The 17,009-nt window shown below is 31.0% G+C and overlaps 1 protein-coding gene across 3 annotated transcripts in view; it reads right to left on the bottom strand.

The window, feature by feature from the left end:
• The window catches only part of LOC132747288 (dnaJ homolog subfamily B member 6-like), a 58,788-nt gene that overhangs the window by 30,767 nt on the left and 11,012 nt on the right, over nt 1–17,009 (bottom strand). For all 3 annotated transcript variants that reach the window (XM_060736619.1, XM_060736618.1, XM_060736620.1), the window contains exon 2: nt 9,076–9,169. In XM_060736619.1, the coding sequence (XP_060592602.1) occupies nt 9,076–9,158 (83 nt within the window). In that variant the 5' untranslated portion in view covers nt 9,159–9,169. The remainder of the gene's footprint in view (nt 1–9,075; nt 9,170–17,009) is intronic.

Below are 17,009 nucleotides of genomic sequence, written 5' to 3'. Positions count from 1 at the left end.
ATTTACATTCAAACTATATTTAAAATTATATTTATTTTATAAATTAATTATGTTTGTACAGAAATTTTTTTTAAATTTTTTTTTAGATATTTAAGAAATATTTGAAAAAATCCTTTTTCTTTTGAAACTGATATACGCATGTACTTTATTTTATAAATTATTTTTGTACAGAAAAAAAAAATTCTTTTTAATTTTTAGATTTTTAAAAAATCTTTGAAAAAAAGTCCCCATAAATATTGAATTATTTTTGTGCTGGAAGTTTTCGTTTTTAAATTTTTTTAATGCAAGTCCACATAGTTGCTTGCCTATATTAAACACCAAAACATCTGCCAAATCTGAGCAGACAGACATATCGGCTGCTCAATTCTTGGTAATTTTGGTATAAAATCAACAACCCTAAAAAAAACAATGAATAGGTATTTTTGGTCATCAAAGACCCTTCAAATAACAGTAGAAAATTCCGGATACATTCAGCAGTTTGTCAAAATAACCAAATGGCTACCGGTACTGATGACCAATTTATTTTCAAAATTTATGATATTCTAATACAGACCAATTGCTTCAGTTTTTCTAGCACAATAAAAAATACTAACTAATTTGGCAAAACGGTGTCTGGGCAAAACGTTGTGTGGGAATAATCTGAAATTTTGCTCTACCAGAACTACATCAAATGATATGCAAGTCTGGAAAAAATATTTCCAGCTCTTGTCAAAAAACCTCAGTGTCCCTATAAAAATTGGTGATGTTATTTCAACATTAAATTAATTTTTAATGGATGGCCTTAAATTCAAGGAAAAAGTCTGCTTCCCCCAAAATAAGAATTAATTTTATTTCTAATGGTAAAATATTTCTGTTTATAGACTATCAACTCTACAATGCAAAGAATTCACAAAATGTGAAATATTTTTCGTCAGTTTTTGCAATTGTTCAATTCACCTTCTCTATAATACCTACTACACCCAATCCTATATTCTATTCATTGCTTACTTATGTGCCAAAAAACCACAGTATTTCCATCCTCACAGACTATATAAAACTTCATAAACATCTTAAGAAGATATATTTGTAAAGGGAGCTTACTCATGGGATAATCTATACCAATTTTATTTATTACCTCCCCTGTCTTCAATCACACTTCACTATTATAAAGATAATTTAGTTGTTAAAGATATTTTGTTTCGTTGAGAGAGACCTAAGAATGCATGTTTGTGCATAATAATTACAACATAAACACATATCAACCTACAACAAGTCTAGGTGGATAGTTTCGAATCCTATCGTAAAGCATTCAAACATACTGGCGGTATATAAACTCCAAGTCTGACCAACTATACAGATGATTTAGCACCAGGGTGGGAAAAAAAAAAAGAATAATTAACTTCAGTTTTTGAAAAATATGGCAATTAAAGTAAATACATGTTTCTAATAAAATATTATTTATAACAAAGTGCCTTTTATAAGCAACAATGGTATCCTTTATATGGACCAATCTTTCTTGCAGAACTCTTTTTGTCTATGATGTTGATCTCTTAGCTAATTATAACAATATATAATAATCATTATAATCATTAAATTTCTTAAAGGCTCATTAAGCCCAGATATGCTTTTATTTTATAAAAAGATTTATTAATTTGTTGTCCTGATTTATTTTCAAAAAGTTACTCACTGGACAGGTACCTACTAACCATCTTTTACTTCTGTTTGCTTTTTCCCAATTATAGTTCAATATTTCCAATTTAGCACTTTGTTTAAATTATGATACTGTTGTGACAAATTATTTCTACATTCTAAGCTACTTTCTTCATGTTATAAGTATACAACAATCTCTAAAACTATTATTTAGTCATTATAAAACACACACATATATTTGCCCATTCTTCAGAAGAAAAAGTTTATTTTGTTTCTGTGGCATAATGTGCCTTTAAAGGAAAAAAATCATAATGACCAAGTGATACAGAGGCTAAATGTATTTATTTCCCAAAACTAATCTACAGATTTAACCTAAAATTATTTCCTGGTGCCCAGGTTTCCTTGTTTTTATAAAATCAGAACAAATTTCAACAACAAAATTTTTCATAGCTATAATGAAGAAGTTTTTGCACTGGTGAAACAGATATAGAATAATGAGAATTAAACAACAATAAAAGATTTTCCTATGATCAAATTGAAGTGTTTCCAACAACCCACTAGAATGATTCACTGTAATTAGAAAAGATAGTTAGGCATATTGCAAGCAAATCATATCATGATCTTTTCCGCACTATTTTCCGCGGAAAAAAAACCCACGGCAACAACGTCACTCTGTTGATTACCTGTTCCCTCCCACGCACAATAATCAAAATTATTGAGCAAAACAGCAACAAAAAATTCTGCCATTCCCATCATGCAAAATTACAGTTGAAAGGGGAGATCACTCTTAGTAGCATGTAATTAAAGAAAGAGAGATAACTATGAAAAATTTTTTTTTTCTACAAACTAAGATTAATGACTGATAAAAAGGGGAAAGTACTTATAATGGTGGTATGTAATTAAAGAAAGGGAGATAACTCTATGAAAGAAAATAAACAAACTGGGAAAAGTGATCAATTTGTTTCATTCAGGGTGGCTTTGAAAATTTTTATAAGATACATGAATCTGTGAAACAAAATAAACAGAATGAATGCTGTTTTTAAACTGTATACACAAGTTTTTTGTTTTATAATATCTAATTACTAAATTAATAAATACAAAAGACTTCATTCATTTAGTATCATAAAATCAACCAAGACCTTAATTTTTACATTCCTGTATTAAATAAATCCGAAATATTGCACATAGGTCAGATTCATTTGACTATAATCATGCAGCCTTGAAAATATCGACAAGCAGTCTGTATTGACAAGTGGCCTATGTTGACAAGTGGTCTCTCAAAACAAGTTTTTTTTATCTTCTTTAAATGGGAATATTAAATATTGTTGGCTAATACATATTTAACTGAACAATAAATGATATTATCATGTGTTGTATGAAATATAGAAGGACTTACAACAGTTTTGTGATCAACCCTCGATATGTACAAGCATATATTTTTCAATAAAGTTAAAATTCATTTTCAATATTTACTTTACAGCTGCAAAATTTAACAGTTTTTTCCCCTCTTAATCTCCAGATTGAATATGATGCAAAAAGTTTCTTCATGGTGTATAACATCTTGTTGTTCCAACAGGGGCTTGTTATAAAATCTCACCAGGAGGGCATATATGTATAGATTTTAAACAGGTTGGTCTTATATCATGCTGCAAGATTTATCTGCCATTCTTTGATGTAAAATGAAGTCATGCTTTGCCAGAAAATGTTTCTTAAATGATCTGTTGTTTTTGAAGGAAGGAAGGAAGGAAGGAAGGAAGGAAGGAAGGAAGGAAGGAAGGAAGGAAGGAAGGAAGAAAGGAAGGAAGGAAGGAAGGAAGGAAGGAAGGAAGGAAGGAAGGAAAGGAAGGAAGGGAAGGAAGGAAGGAAGGAAGGAAGGAAGGAAGGAAGGAAGGAAGGAGGGAGGGAAGGAGGGAGGGAAGGAAGGAAGGGAAGGGAAAGGGGAAGGAAAAGGAAGAAAGGAAGATGGATAGATGAATTGAAGAAAAGCCAGAGGGAAAGGATAGAAAAGACCCAAGACCTACTCTCCAGGCCCAGATAATCAAACTTTTTAAAACCGAATCATTTGCAAGATGCCAGTATAATTTGCTTACAAACCCTTATTACAGAATAGGTGAATCAAACTATAAAGCCTATCTCTATTATCTTAACTGTTTATCAAAATAGCAGCATGCTTCCCGACTGATTAAAAAGATACCAATCTTTGTCAAGATAAAAATAAAATAATCAAATAAAATTATGGTCAAAGGGTACTAAATGCATTCAGTTGATAATCTGTTAAAAAGAAAAAAAAATACTGATATTTTTTTATCATTTTTTAAAACAGGCAAGAAAACTGAACATTTTTTTTTTTTTTTTTGATATGAAACAGATTAAATTAATAAAGTATTAGAAATGTATCAGAAGGACATGGATGCCCTCAACATTCCACTGTTTTGTCAGTCTACAGATGCCTGGGCCAATCTGTTATCTTACTACTTTAAGAGATGTAATAGAAAGAGGATATAATATGAAATAGAACTTTAAAAAAATTTTCACCATTTTAAGAGCATTTCAATTAGAATTAAATGGATTAGAATAAAGGCTTTTTTTTGCATCTCTGTTCATAATGTTTCATTTATCACCATTCTTTCAGGGTTTTCATTTTCATCAGATTGACAATCAATATCATCGGTTAAAATGCTATTAAAATCAGTTGTTTATTGAGCCTGTAGATTAAAATATCACCTTTGACCCTTGGCAAAACCGGTTGTTTAAATCTTTGCTATCTGTTGCCTCAGTAAAACCCTGTCAATATTTCCTTTTATAATTATTGTGTATTAATTTGAAATTCTAAATTAAGTGACAGTGTAAGAATATAACTATACTAGAATTATACTAGAATTATCATAGTTATATAGAGTTTTGCTACTTTTATTCATCATTAAAACAGCATAAGGGGAGTGGTGGCCCAGTGGTTATGGTGTCTGCCTCTCAACCCAGGGATCATGGGTTCGAGCCCAAATCAGGTCACGGCCATGTTTCTTAATATGAAGCCAGTACTGGTTGGTTCTCGAAAGTGATTAGTGATTAATATCAGTTGCAAGAACTAATGTTTCGCAATCGAGCTTAAATATAAATACATGCATGTTTAAATCAATTAAACCAAAACAGCATTTTCAGGGTAGGTAATCATTAAATGTCTTATTATAAACACATGTTCAAGGGGAGATAACCTACTTCTAACATAAAACAAAATATAACTTGGAACAGCACATGTTAAATATTGTTTACTATCAAGGTAAACAATACAGTATGTTACACTAAATGCATGTGAAGAAAAAAAACACAGTAGTATAAGTCTTATATTTTTACAAGGGAGATAATCTATAGCAACAATACTTGCATATGTTTAAACCTGGCCTGAAACCCAATTCATGCTTCACTGAAAAGCAAAAGTGATAAAACTACATTGTGAAAGACATCTAGTGAGCCAGCCCGCATAGCTGGTTAGAGTGTCAGACTTGTAATCTCTACACTGAGGGATCGATTCCTGGGCTGGCCAACTAAAATTACTAAAACAGTCTTTTGGATGAGACTTGAAATCGAGTTCCATATATATGATTGTGCTAAAACACTTGGCATATGAAAGAAACCAGGAGAAGCTTCTGGAATTGGGGCATCTTTCTATATCTGTATCTTGCACTATCCTCCAAAACCTAAAATGACTAAAACTCTTCTGGAGGACTCGCCCCATATGGGCAACTGGTGGCGAGTATAAATAAACTCATTTACACACATCTAGTGATATGACAAGGGAGATAATCTACACAGACACAAATTACTACACAAAACTGCATGATTGTTTTAAAAATCCAGGGAGACAACTGCTTTACTAGCCATAAGAAAGGGGAGCTAACCTATTATACCCTCAAAGTGGATTATGTAGAGATAATAAAAATATAGGTATATATGAGAGAGTCTGAACAATACAACAAATATCAGATAATTGCATCAATACCTACCTGCTAATTAACACAAAATTGTTCCATTTACTCAATTATCTCCACAACTACAAGATTCATGAAGACTCGCCATGTATATATATCATCATCATTCTCTCCCATTATATTTCTTCATTCTGTGCCGATTTTTTTTTTTCAATATCTTTGTATGTTTATAACATGATATAATTTCATGACTAACCCTAATAAACCTGTTTAATTTGTGAAAAACATTTGTCCATCTTTGATTGTAGAAAATTCATTTGTCCATCTTTGATTGTGGAAAATTCATTTGTCCATCTTTGAATTTTGGAAAATTCATTTGTCCATCTTTGATTTTGGAAAATTCATTTGTCCATCTTTGATTGTGGAAAATTCATTTGTTCATCTTTGAATTTTGGAAAATCCATTTGTCCATCTTTGATTGTGGAAAATTCATTTGTCCATCTTTGATTGTGGAAAATTCATTTGTCCATCTTTGATTGTGGAAAATTCATTTGTCTATCTTTGGAAAATCCATTACAGTTTAAAGAGCATATAGCTATATCTTAATAAAACATTTTCATAAAATCTGTAAACATTTCAATTTATATTATGTTTCTTCCATATTTTTTATGACCGATTCTTGAAATAGCTGTCACAAAGAATGTCTGGACTATTTAACAAACATGAAAATTGCACGTAAACAGAATAAAATATTCGTAAACAAAATATTATGCTGCTATAATCTTTAGTAGTGATTATACCTTTATTGATGATTCTGGGCATGCATCATTTTCTCTTTAGGAAATAATCCAGAATTTAAATATCAAGCATATATCTATATCATACACAGGTATTTTGAAAGTATTCTCTTTCTAAAATTCAAACAATACTTTTTCAGCAAAAAATAAAACCTTATACACTTTAAGGGATTTCAAAAATACAAAAATTAAGCTACCAACAGTATAGAAGTAAGAAAACCAGGATTAGCAGGCTGGCCTGGCTCTATACTGGTGGCAAAGGCTTATTCGGTCCAGCAGGTAATTTAAGAACTAATTCAGCAGCAAACCCTTCATTAAACAGTCTGTGAAATTTGGGTTTATAAATTGTTGTCATTCGGGCAACCAATTCAAGAATATCTGGTTGTCAGAAGTAAAAACTGGTTGTCCAAATATTTTAATCAGAACATCTTCAAGCAATTATTGATCAAATTTGCAATCATATCTTCAGTGAGAAATATGATCCTTGAGCACAACATTATATTATATCTTCTCAAAGTAAAGATTTCCCACTATATTTTGCACTTCTGTACAGCAACACCTTCAAGCAACAACCCAAACCAGTTGCTCTCCCAAAAAGAGTTGCTGTGCAGAGGTTATCGTATAGTGTTGTATTAAGCAGGAACGACAGTCAGTTTGATTTTATAGCAAAAAGAAACAAATAGGTCATAAAGTCTATTGCTGGTGATCATAACTGAGTAATACATTAACAATCATTTGTCGAGGAACTATGAATCATTTTTTTCCTCAGAGGGTTTGTCTGTTTCAATCAAGAATGTTATATATACATACAAATACATTGTACTAAACATAATCATGACCTGCGATTTTTTCAGAGAATTTTTTATTAGGAAATCCTGTGAAACATAATTATGTGTAATATGTATTTCCTTTCTTTATATTTTCAGCGAAAAAAAAAATCATCATATCGGAATTTGTTATTCCCAAAGACATGATACAGTAAAACCCTTGTTAAAGACCATCTCTAAATAAAGATAACTCTGCATATAAAGGCAACTTTTTGATAACCCTTTATTTATAAAATGGAATATTAATCAATAAAAAAAACCTCCAAATAAAGACCACCTATCTATAAAGATCATGCCATGTTTCACCCTTTAAAATAGGTGGCCCTCGTTCACAGGTTCACTCTACCTTGAACAAGAGTCGTAGTTAGACAACCAAAACCGTATTTTCCCATTCTCAAAATAGCGGTTTCTAAAATTAGACTGGACTGGAGATTCGGAAAATCATACTTTTTATAAGTTTGAGCAGATTGTTATTTCCTTGAGCCAATTTAATTATTTCGGAGCCACTTTGCTCATTGGCTCCTGCCAGCGCGAGCCTTGGATGAGCACAAAATACGCCCAAATCTATCTGAAACCGCATCTACAAGTATCTGTGTCTCTAGTACTTTTACAACAGAGGGACGGACAGACATGCATCATTACATGACATTACAGAAGTTACCTCTGAGTGGGCATAAAAACAGATAATTAAGACCTTAGCTTATAAACACCACAAGTTACTATTATTGTTTGCTACAATTTACAAAAAAAATTATACAGAATTGAATTTATAAAATTGCCTCCACAATAACTGAAAATACTTATTTGATAACCTTAAATGCCACTTAACATTTAATCCAATTTATATCTTAAAGAAGCCTTTGTAAGTATTAAAATGTAACCTTGACATTAATTACAAAAGATTACTATATCATCAAAATGGCAGACAAACATTTGTCTCTTTTTTCAGCCAATATGAAATGTCAATGAGTAAAATAATTATACTGGATGGAATTAAAAGAAATATAAGAAAACTTATAAGTAATTGTAATCAATTTAATATTTCTGATTTACTCCAGGTTTGTAAATATGTTTGTTTATTATATAATTATATTCCTTCAAATGTATAAAAGAACTTAATGATTATACACCTTAATCAGCTGTTGATTTGTTCATATTTTGTCAATTATATTAGATAGAATTTTAACCTCCAAAATGTCTGCCACTTTTGGCAAGGTAGGTTTGTTTGTTTGTTTATTTGTTTGTTTCATTTTACGCCCTTTCCCAACAGTATTTCAGTCATATAGCCGGGTAGTTTCCTAACCATCGTTCCTGGAGAGTTACACCAGTACTAGACTATCTTCCTTCGTGCTAAACTACCAAAGCATTTCCCGGGGATCGAACCCACACCAGAGATGTAACTGGATTAAAAGTCATCGACTCTAACCCCTCGACCACGGAGGCAGTTAGGCAAGGGAGGTAGGTAAATATTGTAAAAATTGGGAACTATCTGAAAATAAAACACCTTAATTTTATTACAAGAGGTGGATTCAAGTTCCGTCAGGGACTTAAGATTCTTTTATGTGAGGTAGCTATCCAGCAATCTTACTGAAGGTCAAAGGTTTTACTCAGGTGCCCACTCATGCCTAAAATAATACACAGAACCCGGCACCTAGGGTCGCCCTCCACCGGAACAGCTGAAAACTTGCTATAATTATGACTTAAACAGTGTGTTACTTTAATAAACAGTGTGTTACTTAAACAGTGTGTTACTTAAACAGTGTGTTTATGTGCTTTAAAACACAAAAAGAAATCATTGCATGGGTGCTAAAAATGCCATATGACCTAAACAGTGCGTTTATTTGCTTTAAAACGCAACAAGAAATCATTGCAAGGTTGCTAAAAATAGAAACTTACGCCTTTTTGATATCTGTCTCACTGGATTCCCGACTGATTTCCAGGATTTCATAATAATCTACTTCCATCTTGTCAGCCTTCATAGAGGCAACTTCTGAAAATAGAACACATATATATTATATCATTAAAGGAACTGCACTAGAACACATATATCACAACATTAAAGGAACTGCACTAGAACACATATATTTTAACATTAAAGGAACTGCACACGAGCTCATACACTATAACATTTATAACACATATATCATAATATTAAAGGAACTGCACTAGAACATATATATCATGACATTAAAGGAACCACACTAGAACACATATATTATGACACTAAAGAAACTGCACTAGAACATATATATCATAGCATTAAAGGAACTGCACTAGAACACATATATTATGACACTAAAGAAACTGCACTAGAACATATATATCAAAGCATTAAAGGAACTGCACTAGAACTAATATATCATGACATTTAAGGAACTGCACTAAAACACATATATTATGACACTAAAGGAACTGCACTAGAACATATATATCATAACCAGGGTTAGAATTTAGCAATATTTTCTACTTGCAGATTTTTGCAAGTGATCAAATGTTTAACTGGCAATATGAGGCAGTCAACTGGCATTTCAATGATCATGTATCTTATCATAATTATTATTATAATACACAATGACAATGCATTTTGAACATCTGGTAATAAGCTTGACTGTCTATTGAATGTCAGAAACATCTTTATCACTAGTAAACACAGATCTCTTCTTGTAACGATACAAAAACATTTCAACACTTTTTCACAACACATTTTCTTAGGACCTTCATTAGTTTTAGCATATTTTGTGCTTGATTACACCAACAGTCTGAAAACTAGAGGTACTGATCTACTTAAATAAATATATCGTTGTCACAGTAAAAATAAATAGAGCAACTAAAAATTGATTTTTAAGTTTCCAAGGTAAACATCATCAGTTTCTGCAGTGGACAGTTGCCAAGCATCATCATCAGCTCAAAAGATAACAATTTTGTAAACGTCCAAAATGAACAGTCACTTGCAAAGTAATGCCAGCTAGAGTAATTTTTACTGGCATTATAAGATTTTAACTGGCATTTTGCCAGTATGCCAGCTTAAATTCGAACCCTGCATAACATTAAAGGAACTGCACTTGAACATATATATCATAACATTAAAGAAAATGCACTAGAACATATATATTATGACATTTAAGCACATATTTTATGACATTAAAGGAACTGCACTAGAACATAAATATTATGACGTTAAAGGAACTGCTCAAAAACTCATACTCTATAACATTTAGAACACATATATCATTATATTAAAGAAACTGCACTAGAATACATATATCATGACATGAAAAGGAACTGCACTAGAATACATATATCATAACATTAAAGGAACTGCACTGAGGTCCAAAAGCCTAAAAAAAAATATAAACCTGAATTTTTTACATAGATTAACTAGACACTTAAAACAGAAAGGTCCAAAACCTATATCAAATAGTACACAAATATCGAAAAAAATATTTCCATTCCCTTCATGTCAAAAAACCACAGAACAGTCCCTTTAAACAATAAAACTTTGAATAGGCTTTTCCAAATTCAAAGTTGCATAAATCTTTTATATAAATTCAGTAGGTAAAAGGTTAGGCAATTGAAAATTCATGGAAGGACAAGTCTTAAAGAACCTTATGGTATCCTAACAGTACATCACATCACATCAGGTAAAACTGAAACTTTAAGTAGCCTTTATAAATGGTTACAATTAATGGTACAAGATTAATAACTTATTGTCGCCCTAGTTTAAACTTATGTTAAAGCTACTGATATATATTATTCTGTAGCAGCTATACATTTCATCATGGGCAAGTGTTTGGGCTGATGGATGATCGATACCTGCATATTTCAAACTCTGCCAAATTTCACAAACATATATATCTTTCACAAGACATTAAATCTTAACCTACATTTTGATCAAATTGTTACAACACAATTCAACCTGCAGGTCATATCATTTCCATACATTATAAATTCAGTTGTTTTCACATACCTCTAATGTGCATATTCAAGCTTCTCAAAACCTATATCATTATAATATAATTGAGCTGCGTTACGACAAAACGAACATAGTGCGTTTGCGACCAGCATGGATCCAGACCAGCCTGCTCATCCCGGCAGTCTGATTAGGATCCATGCTGTTCTCTATCAGTTTCTCTACTTGTAAAATGGTTGGTAAGCGAACAGCATGGATCCAGATCAGACTGCGCGGATGCGCAGACTGGTCTGGATCCATTCTGGTCGCAAATGCACTGCCTTGGTTTTGTCGTGATGCAGCTCATATATATTTTCTATATCATTCTTTAACCCTTAAAGCTGCATGCCTCCAGATCAGCCAAAATATTTCAAGAAAATCGAACTTGAGATAAATATAAAACAAATTTTTAAGAAAAGTAAAAATTTACATGTTATTTGCGATTATTGAATGTCGAATTCTGCAGTTTTAATCAGAGTAACTAACATATAATTAAGTAAGGGCAATTTTTGCATATTTTGACCTCTTTTTGGTAAGTTACTTGAACTGTAAGTGTTGTTTACAATGTGTAACTTACTTTATTTGTTGACTTCAAAATATATTTCACTTAAACATTTTCAAAATGTTCATGAAAAATGAATCTGGATGAATGCTGTTTTAATTGCTATAAATATCATAAATTAACTTGTCCATTTTTCAATCTGGACCAAGTTCTGTTCATCATTTATAGGGGAAATTTCACAACATACATTGACTCAATAGCCAACAACAGCAGACCATGATGGCGCTGGATGTGTGTAGCAATCTTTGTTGGTACTGGTCACATTTTTCGGGATGTCAAGATATTATCTGCAGACTTTATAGCACAGGATATCATTATCCATGCTGTCTGACCAGGTGTTATAAAGTCTGCTGATTATATTGACATCCCTGAATTTCATAATGAACTGTTCCAAAAATGGAGGCTGGACAAGTCCATTCATGAACTTAAGGGTGAATTTTAATCACAAAAAATATCGAAACAAAAGTCTGTCCCAAATACTATTTATTAAAAGTTGCAAATAACTAAAAGGGTACAAATATATGAGTTTTATTATACTACATTGCATATTACCTGGATATCAGAAACTGAATTTTAAACAAAATAAATTTCCTTGCCATTAATTAAGAGGTTATTTTTTTCTTCTTCAAAATTTGAGACACATCAAAATGTTTTATATTCCTGTTGGGTAATTTTTCTTTCATTTTCCATTTCTTTTTTTTTTTCTTCTTTTCCTTTTATTTTTGAAAGCTTGTCTGGAACATCTTATAATGAAAATTTCTCGAATACCTCACAAACCACTTGAGACCCAATGATTCACTGAAACTCCATTAAAATATTTGAACAGGGAAAAGACGAAAACATATTTTCATCAGTAGACAGGCTGAATCACTTTCAGGATCTCACTAGTGTTTCCTCAAGAATTTCTTCATTTTTTGACTATCCTCCATTTTTTACAAAATAAAGGCTCAGCCTACAAAAACTCTTGGAATTTTCTGGTGTCACTATCTACATTTATGATCAAAGTACTCGAAAGTACTGAATTGGAGACAAAATATCGCCTTCCAAAAAACATGAAGATGAACCAAAATATTTCAAGATAATATATCCAACATGAGAAAAAGTACTGAGATCCTAAGAAAAGTAAAAAGAAAATCAAGATAAAAGTAATAATTTCCATATTATTTGTGTTTTTTTCACCTGCTTTACAATATTTTTTACCATATTAATTTTCTACTGCGTTACTAACGCAGTCAGAGCTATTTTTGCATATTTTGACCACTTTTTGGTAAACTACACAGGTTGTAAGGGCTGTTTGCAATGTAAAAATTTTTTTCTTTGTTCACGTCACAATATTTTACTTTTTAATACATTATGAAATTTTTCATGAAAATTAGCATGAATCTGGAGGCATGCTGCTGGTGGTGTCAGACACCAAGAAACAGATTCACGATTTCGTGGCCTTAAAAATGTTCCGTTTTGTCGGCTGATTAACCACAACCTGAATATTATAAAATTTAATTGCTCGTTCATAAGCATCTCAATTGCCTCAAGTAAGCATGTTCAATAAAATCGGAAATTTCATTCATGAAAATGTAAAATAAATCATTCAGTCAGACTGAAAGTAAATCTATATAGTCCGAAAGTCATTTAAGATAATAATAAAATACGACAAGCGTTTATAATTAACCATATTTTTAAATTTTCAAGGAGCTGTTTTACATTTTATTAAAGGGACTCGATTCACCGTGGTATTTTATTTTACTATACAGTCAAAATAGTATGCTATACTGTCAAAATGGTATGCTATACAGTCAAAATGGTATGCTATACAGTCAAAATGGTATGTTAAACAGTCAAAATGGTATGTTATACTGTCAAAATGGTATGTTATAGTCAAAATGGTATGTTATACAGTAAAAATGGTATGTGTTACAGTTAAAATGTAGAGGTGCGCGGTTTAACCAGTATACCGGTAAACCACGGTCCGAGACATCTGCCGTACGTACCGCGGTACAGACCTGGAAAACCGGTACTTTTAGCTATAATTTAAAGCAATTACAGATCCGTAAAATGTACTAAATTAAAAAAAACTTTTTCTGTTGTATATGTTAATGTTTCTTTGAGTTAATCTTTTAGCAAACAACTTTTGCCGACTATTATCATTCTACGATAGTTCTTAGCGAAAATTGAATGCTTTATCGATTACCGCATGTAAGCCAGAATTGTCAACTTGCATGATCTCAGTTGAAGAAGCAAGAATTGTCGACTTACATTTACTTGTCCAAATATCGCTTATTTGATACGAAAACTAATCGTAAAGATTGATAATTCATGAGGGCATTCCTTGCATAAAATTAGGGTGTTACTATTTTAAGTATTTATATAAATAGCGACCAATCAGGCTCGGGGTTTTCCTTACGTCACGCACTTACTGCATGCGCATGGCAATTAACTAATTATAGAACGGCGTAGAAACTAGTAATGTAATGTTCGTTCAACTAATGAATATTAATTAAGCAGTAACATGGTCAGCTGTTTTCTATGTGATAATTTTAATTTGCTTTTGGGGTACATGTTTGTTTTGGTTTTTGACACAGATTAATTAAATACTTAGCCCTTGCAATAAAAAAATTACAATAACAGCTGGGAAATTATAAAATTAACCGACAAATAAATATTTGTCATCGGCTAACATGCATTTGACCTATTATCTTATTAATCAATAAGCAATAAAAACATTTTATTTTTCCATTTTAACTATGCAATTTATATAACAGCTGTTAAATGTTGAAAGACACCATTTATAATAAAAAAAACAAAAAACAAGAACTCCATGACCCAATTAATTTATGATTGTCAACATGCGAAAGTACCTGATTGAAAAAAGTTAAATGATGCTTTGATTAATCTGTATTTTCTAGATCTGCTTAAATTTAATATTTGAAATTCTATACCAGCCTACCTTGATACTTATTTTAGGGATAAAGATTAACCTATAGCATACAATGAAAATCCGTGGTATACTGCGGTTTATACCGTGGTTTTTAGGAAAAAACCGTGGTATAACGTGGTATTTTCTTTCTGGCGGTACCCAACTCTATTAAATTGGTATCTTATACAGTCAAAATGGTATCTTATACAGTCAAATTGGTATGTTACAGTCAAAATGGTATGTCATACCGTGAAAATGGTATGTTATACCGTGAAAATGGTATGTTATACCGTGAAAATGGTATGTTATACCGTGAAAATGTTATGTTAAACAGTCAAAATGGTATGTTATAAAGTCAAAATATTATTGAAGGATGGCATAAAACGAAAAGAAAGGACGTATCCAGGGTAGTTTAATATATTCTTATTGGAAAGATTTGCTGAGTGAATTACACTTGTACCAGATAAAAATCCTAAAAGGATTTCATAGCCACAGAAAAAATTGTGAAATTCTGTTCTAAAATAGTTTATTCCTTATTAGTTACTAATAATAGGTTTTCCCAGATTTAAAACTTGATCCAGCTGACTATAATATACTGTAATACAATGATGAAAACTGATAACATTTTATATCAATTTTATTACCATTACTTCACACTTCACAGCATTTTAAATCATTTTAAACTACTTGTGCGTCTTTATATTTCTTTGGGGTATTTATATAATGTTGCAAGTATGGTAATGTTTATTTCCATATATTATGACTAATGTTTTTCCAAAAAACTTATGTTCTCCGTAAAACTATGTTTCCCTAAGAGCTAATACTTTTCATATAATTATCTATTCTAAATGTTTTCAATAAAATTTACATTTATTTTCATATAACTTATGTTTTCTGCAGAAACATGTTTTACATAGAGCTAACGTTATGCAACCAATGTAACTATTATTTTCATATAACTTATGTTTTCATATAACTGTTGTTTTAATAAAACTGATGTTTCATGTAACAGATGTTTCCATATAACAGATGTTTTCATATAACTAATGTTTCCATAATTATAACTATGATGTTTTCTGTAAAACTAATATTCTCCATATAACAAAAATTAATGTTTTCATACAACAAATGTTTTCATATAATTAATGTTTACCATATAACTTATGTTTATTTTCATATCAATAATGTTTTCCATATAACTAATGCAAGATAGCTAAATATGAAGGATGCAAAGCAAAACAGAAGAAACTTAATAATATTTTCAAAAAAGGTTACATAATCTTGAGATCTCTAAACATGTAGCAAAAAAAAAACAGTTTACCTGTGACAATGTCTTTCTCTATATATTAACTAAAAACCCTCAAACTCTATAAATTAACTAAAAACTCTCTGTAAAGAATTCCAATTAACTAAAAACTCTCTATAAAGAATTCCAATTAATATTTGAAAATTAACTAAAATCTCTCTATAAAGAATTCCAATTAATATTTCAGTAACGAAAACACACCAACCAATTCCATTGGTATTTGAAAATTGGGGGAAAAAACCTGTTGCAAAACACAAAAATAAAAAACACCTGTGTTTTTCTGGCAGATGTTTCAACGAAGCCAATATTTGGAATTAATATCACTTTTTTTAATACCTTTCTCGTAACATGATCTTTTTTTATTCTGACAAATAGTTGAAAGTAATTATACCTTTTATATCTTTAAAAAGTGCCTAACTAAAGAAACATCCATTCGATTTCTCATTTTAACAGACAGCTCATAGTCTGTATTTAATCATTATAACTCTGTGATTTCCATTAATTTGACAATAAAATTGGAATGTCATTAACTTGCCAACAATATTGATAAAGTGATTGCATAAAAATACATAAATATTTAACAGAAAATGTTACAGGTCCAGGTACTAAGAAATAAAAGATTTTTTCATAGAATTTTTTTTCATTTCTTAAACTTTATTACTAAGGAAATATTAATTGGAATTCTTTATAGTAATAAAGGATTTGATAATATGGATTACGACTCCAAAGCACTTAAATCATTACAAAATTAGATGAAAGTTGCAGACTTAGGTTTGATTGAGTCTGTGCACGACGGATAGTGAAAACATGCAACATCCCCCCCAAGCACTGGCTTGAGCAGTACTTAATTCTCAACACTTAAATGTGCTCGAATCAATGATCTCTAAGAACTAGAAAAATATATCAACACTGAAACCTGCTCAATTTGTACAATATGGACTCGCCTTGCTTTAAATTTGGACCAATCAAAGTTTAAGGGATTTCAATATCAAAATACACCTGGAGAGCACAGTGTAACAGTGTTAACTCTCATCTGTTAAGTGCAACGACTATCAATAACCAGTTTTGACAAATAAACCGCGCCATGACAAAACAAACA

Source organism: Ruditapes philippinarum, unplaced genomic scaffold (assembly GCF_026571515.1).
Source record: "Ruditapes philippinarum isolate M1 unplaced genomic scaffold, ASM2657151v2 ctg443_1_1_1_1, whole genome shotgun sequence".
Classification (NCBI taxonomy): domain Eukaryota; kingdom Metazoa; phylum Mollusca; class Bivalvia; order Venerida; family Veneridae; genus Ruditapes; species Ruditapes philippinarum.
Note: the sequence above shows the minus strand (reverse complement) of the source record. Positions and strands in the feature narration are given on the sequence as shown.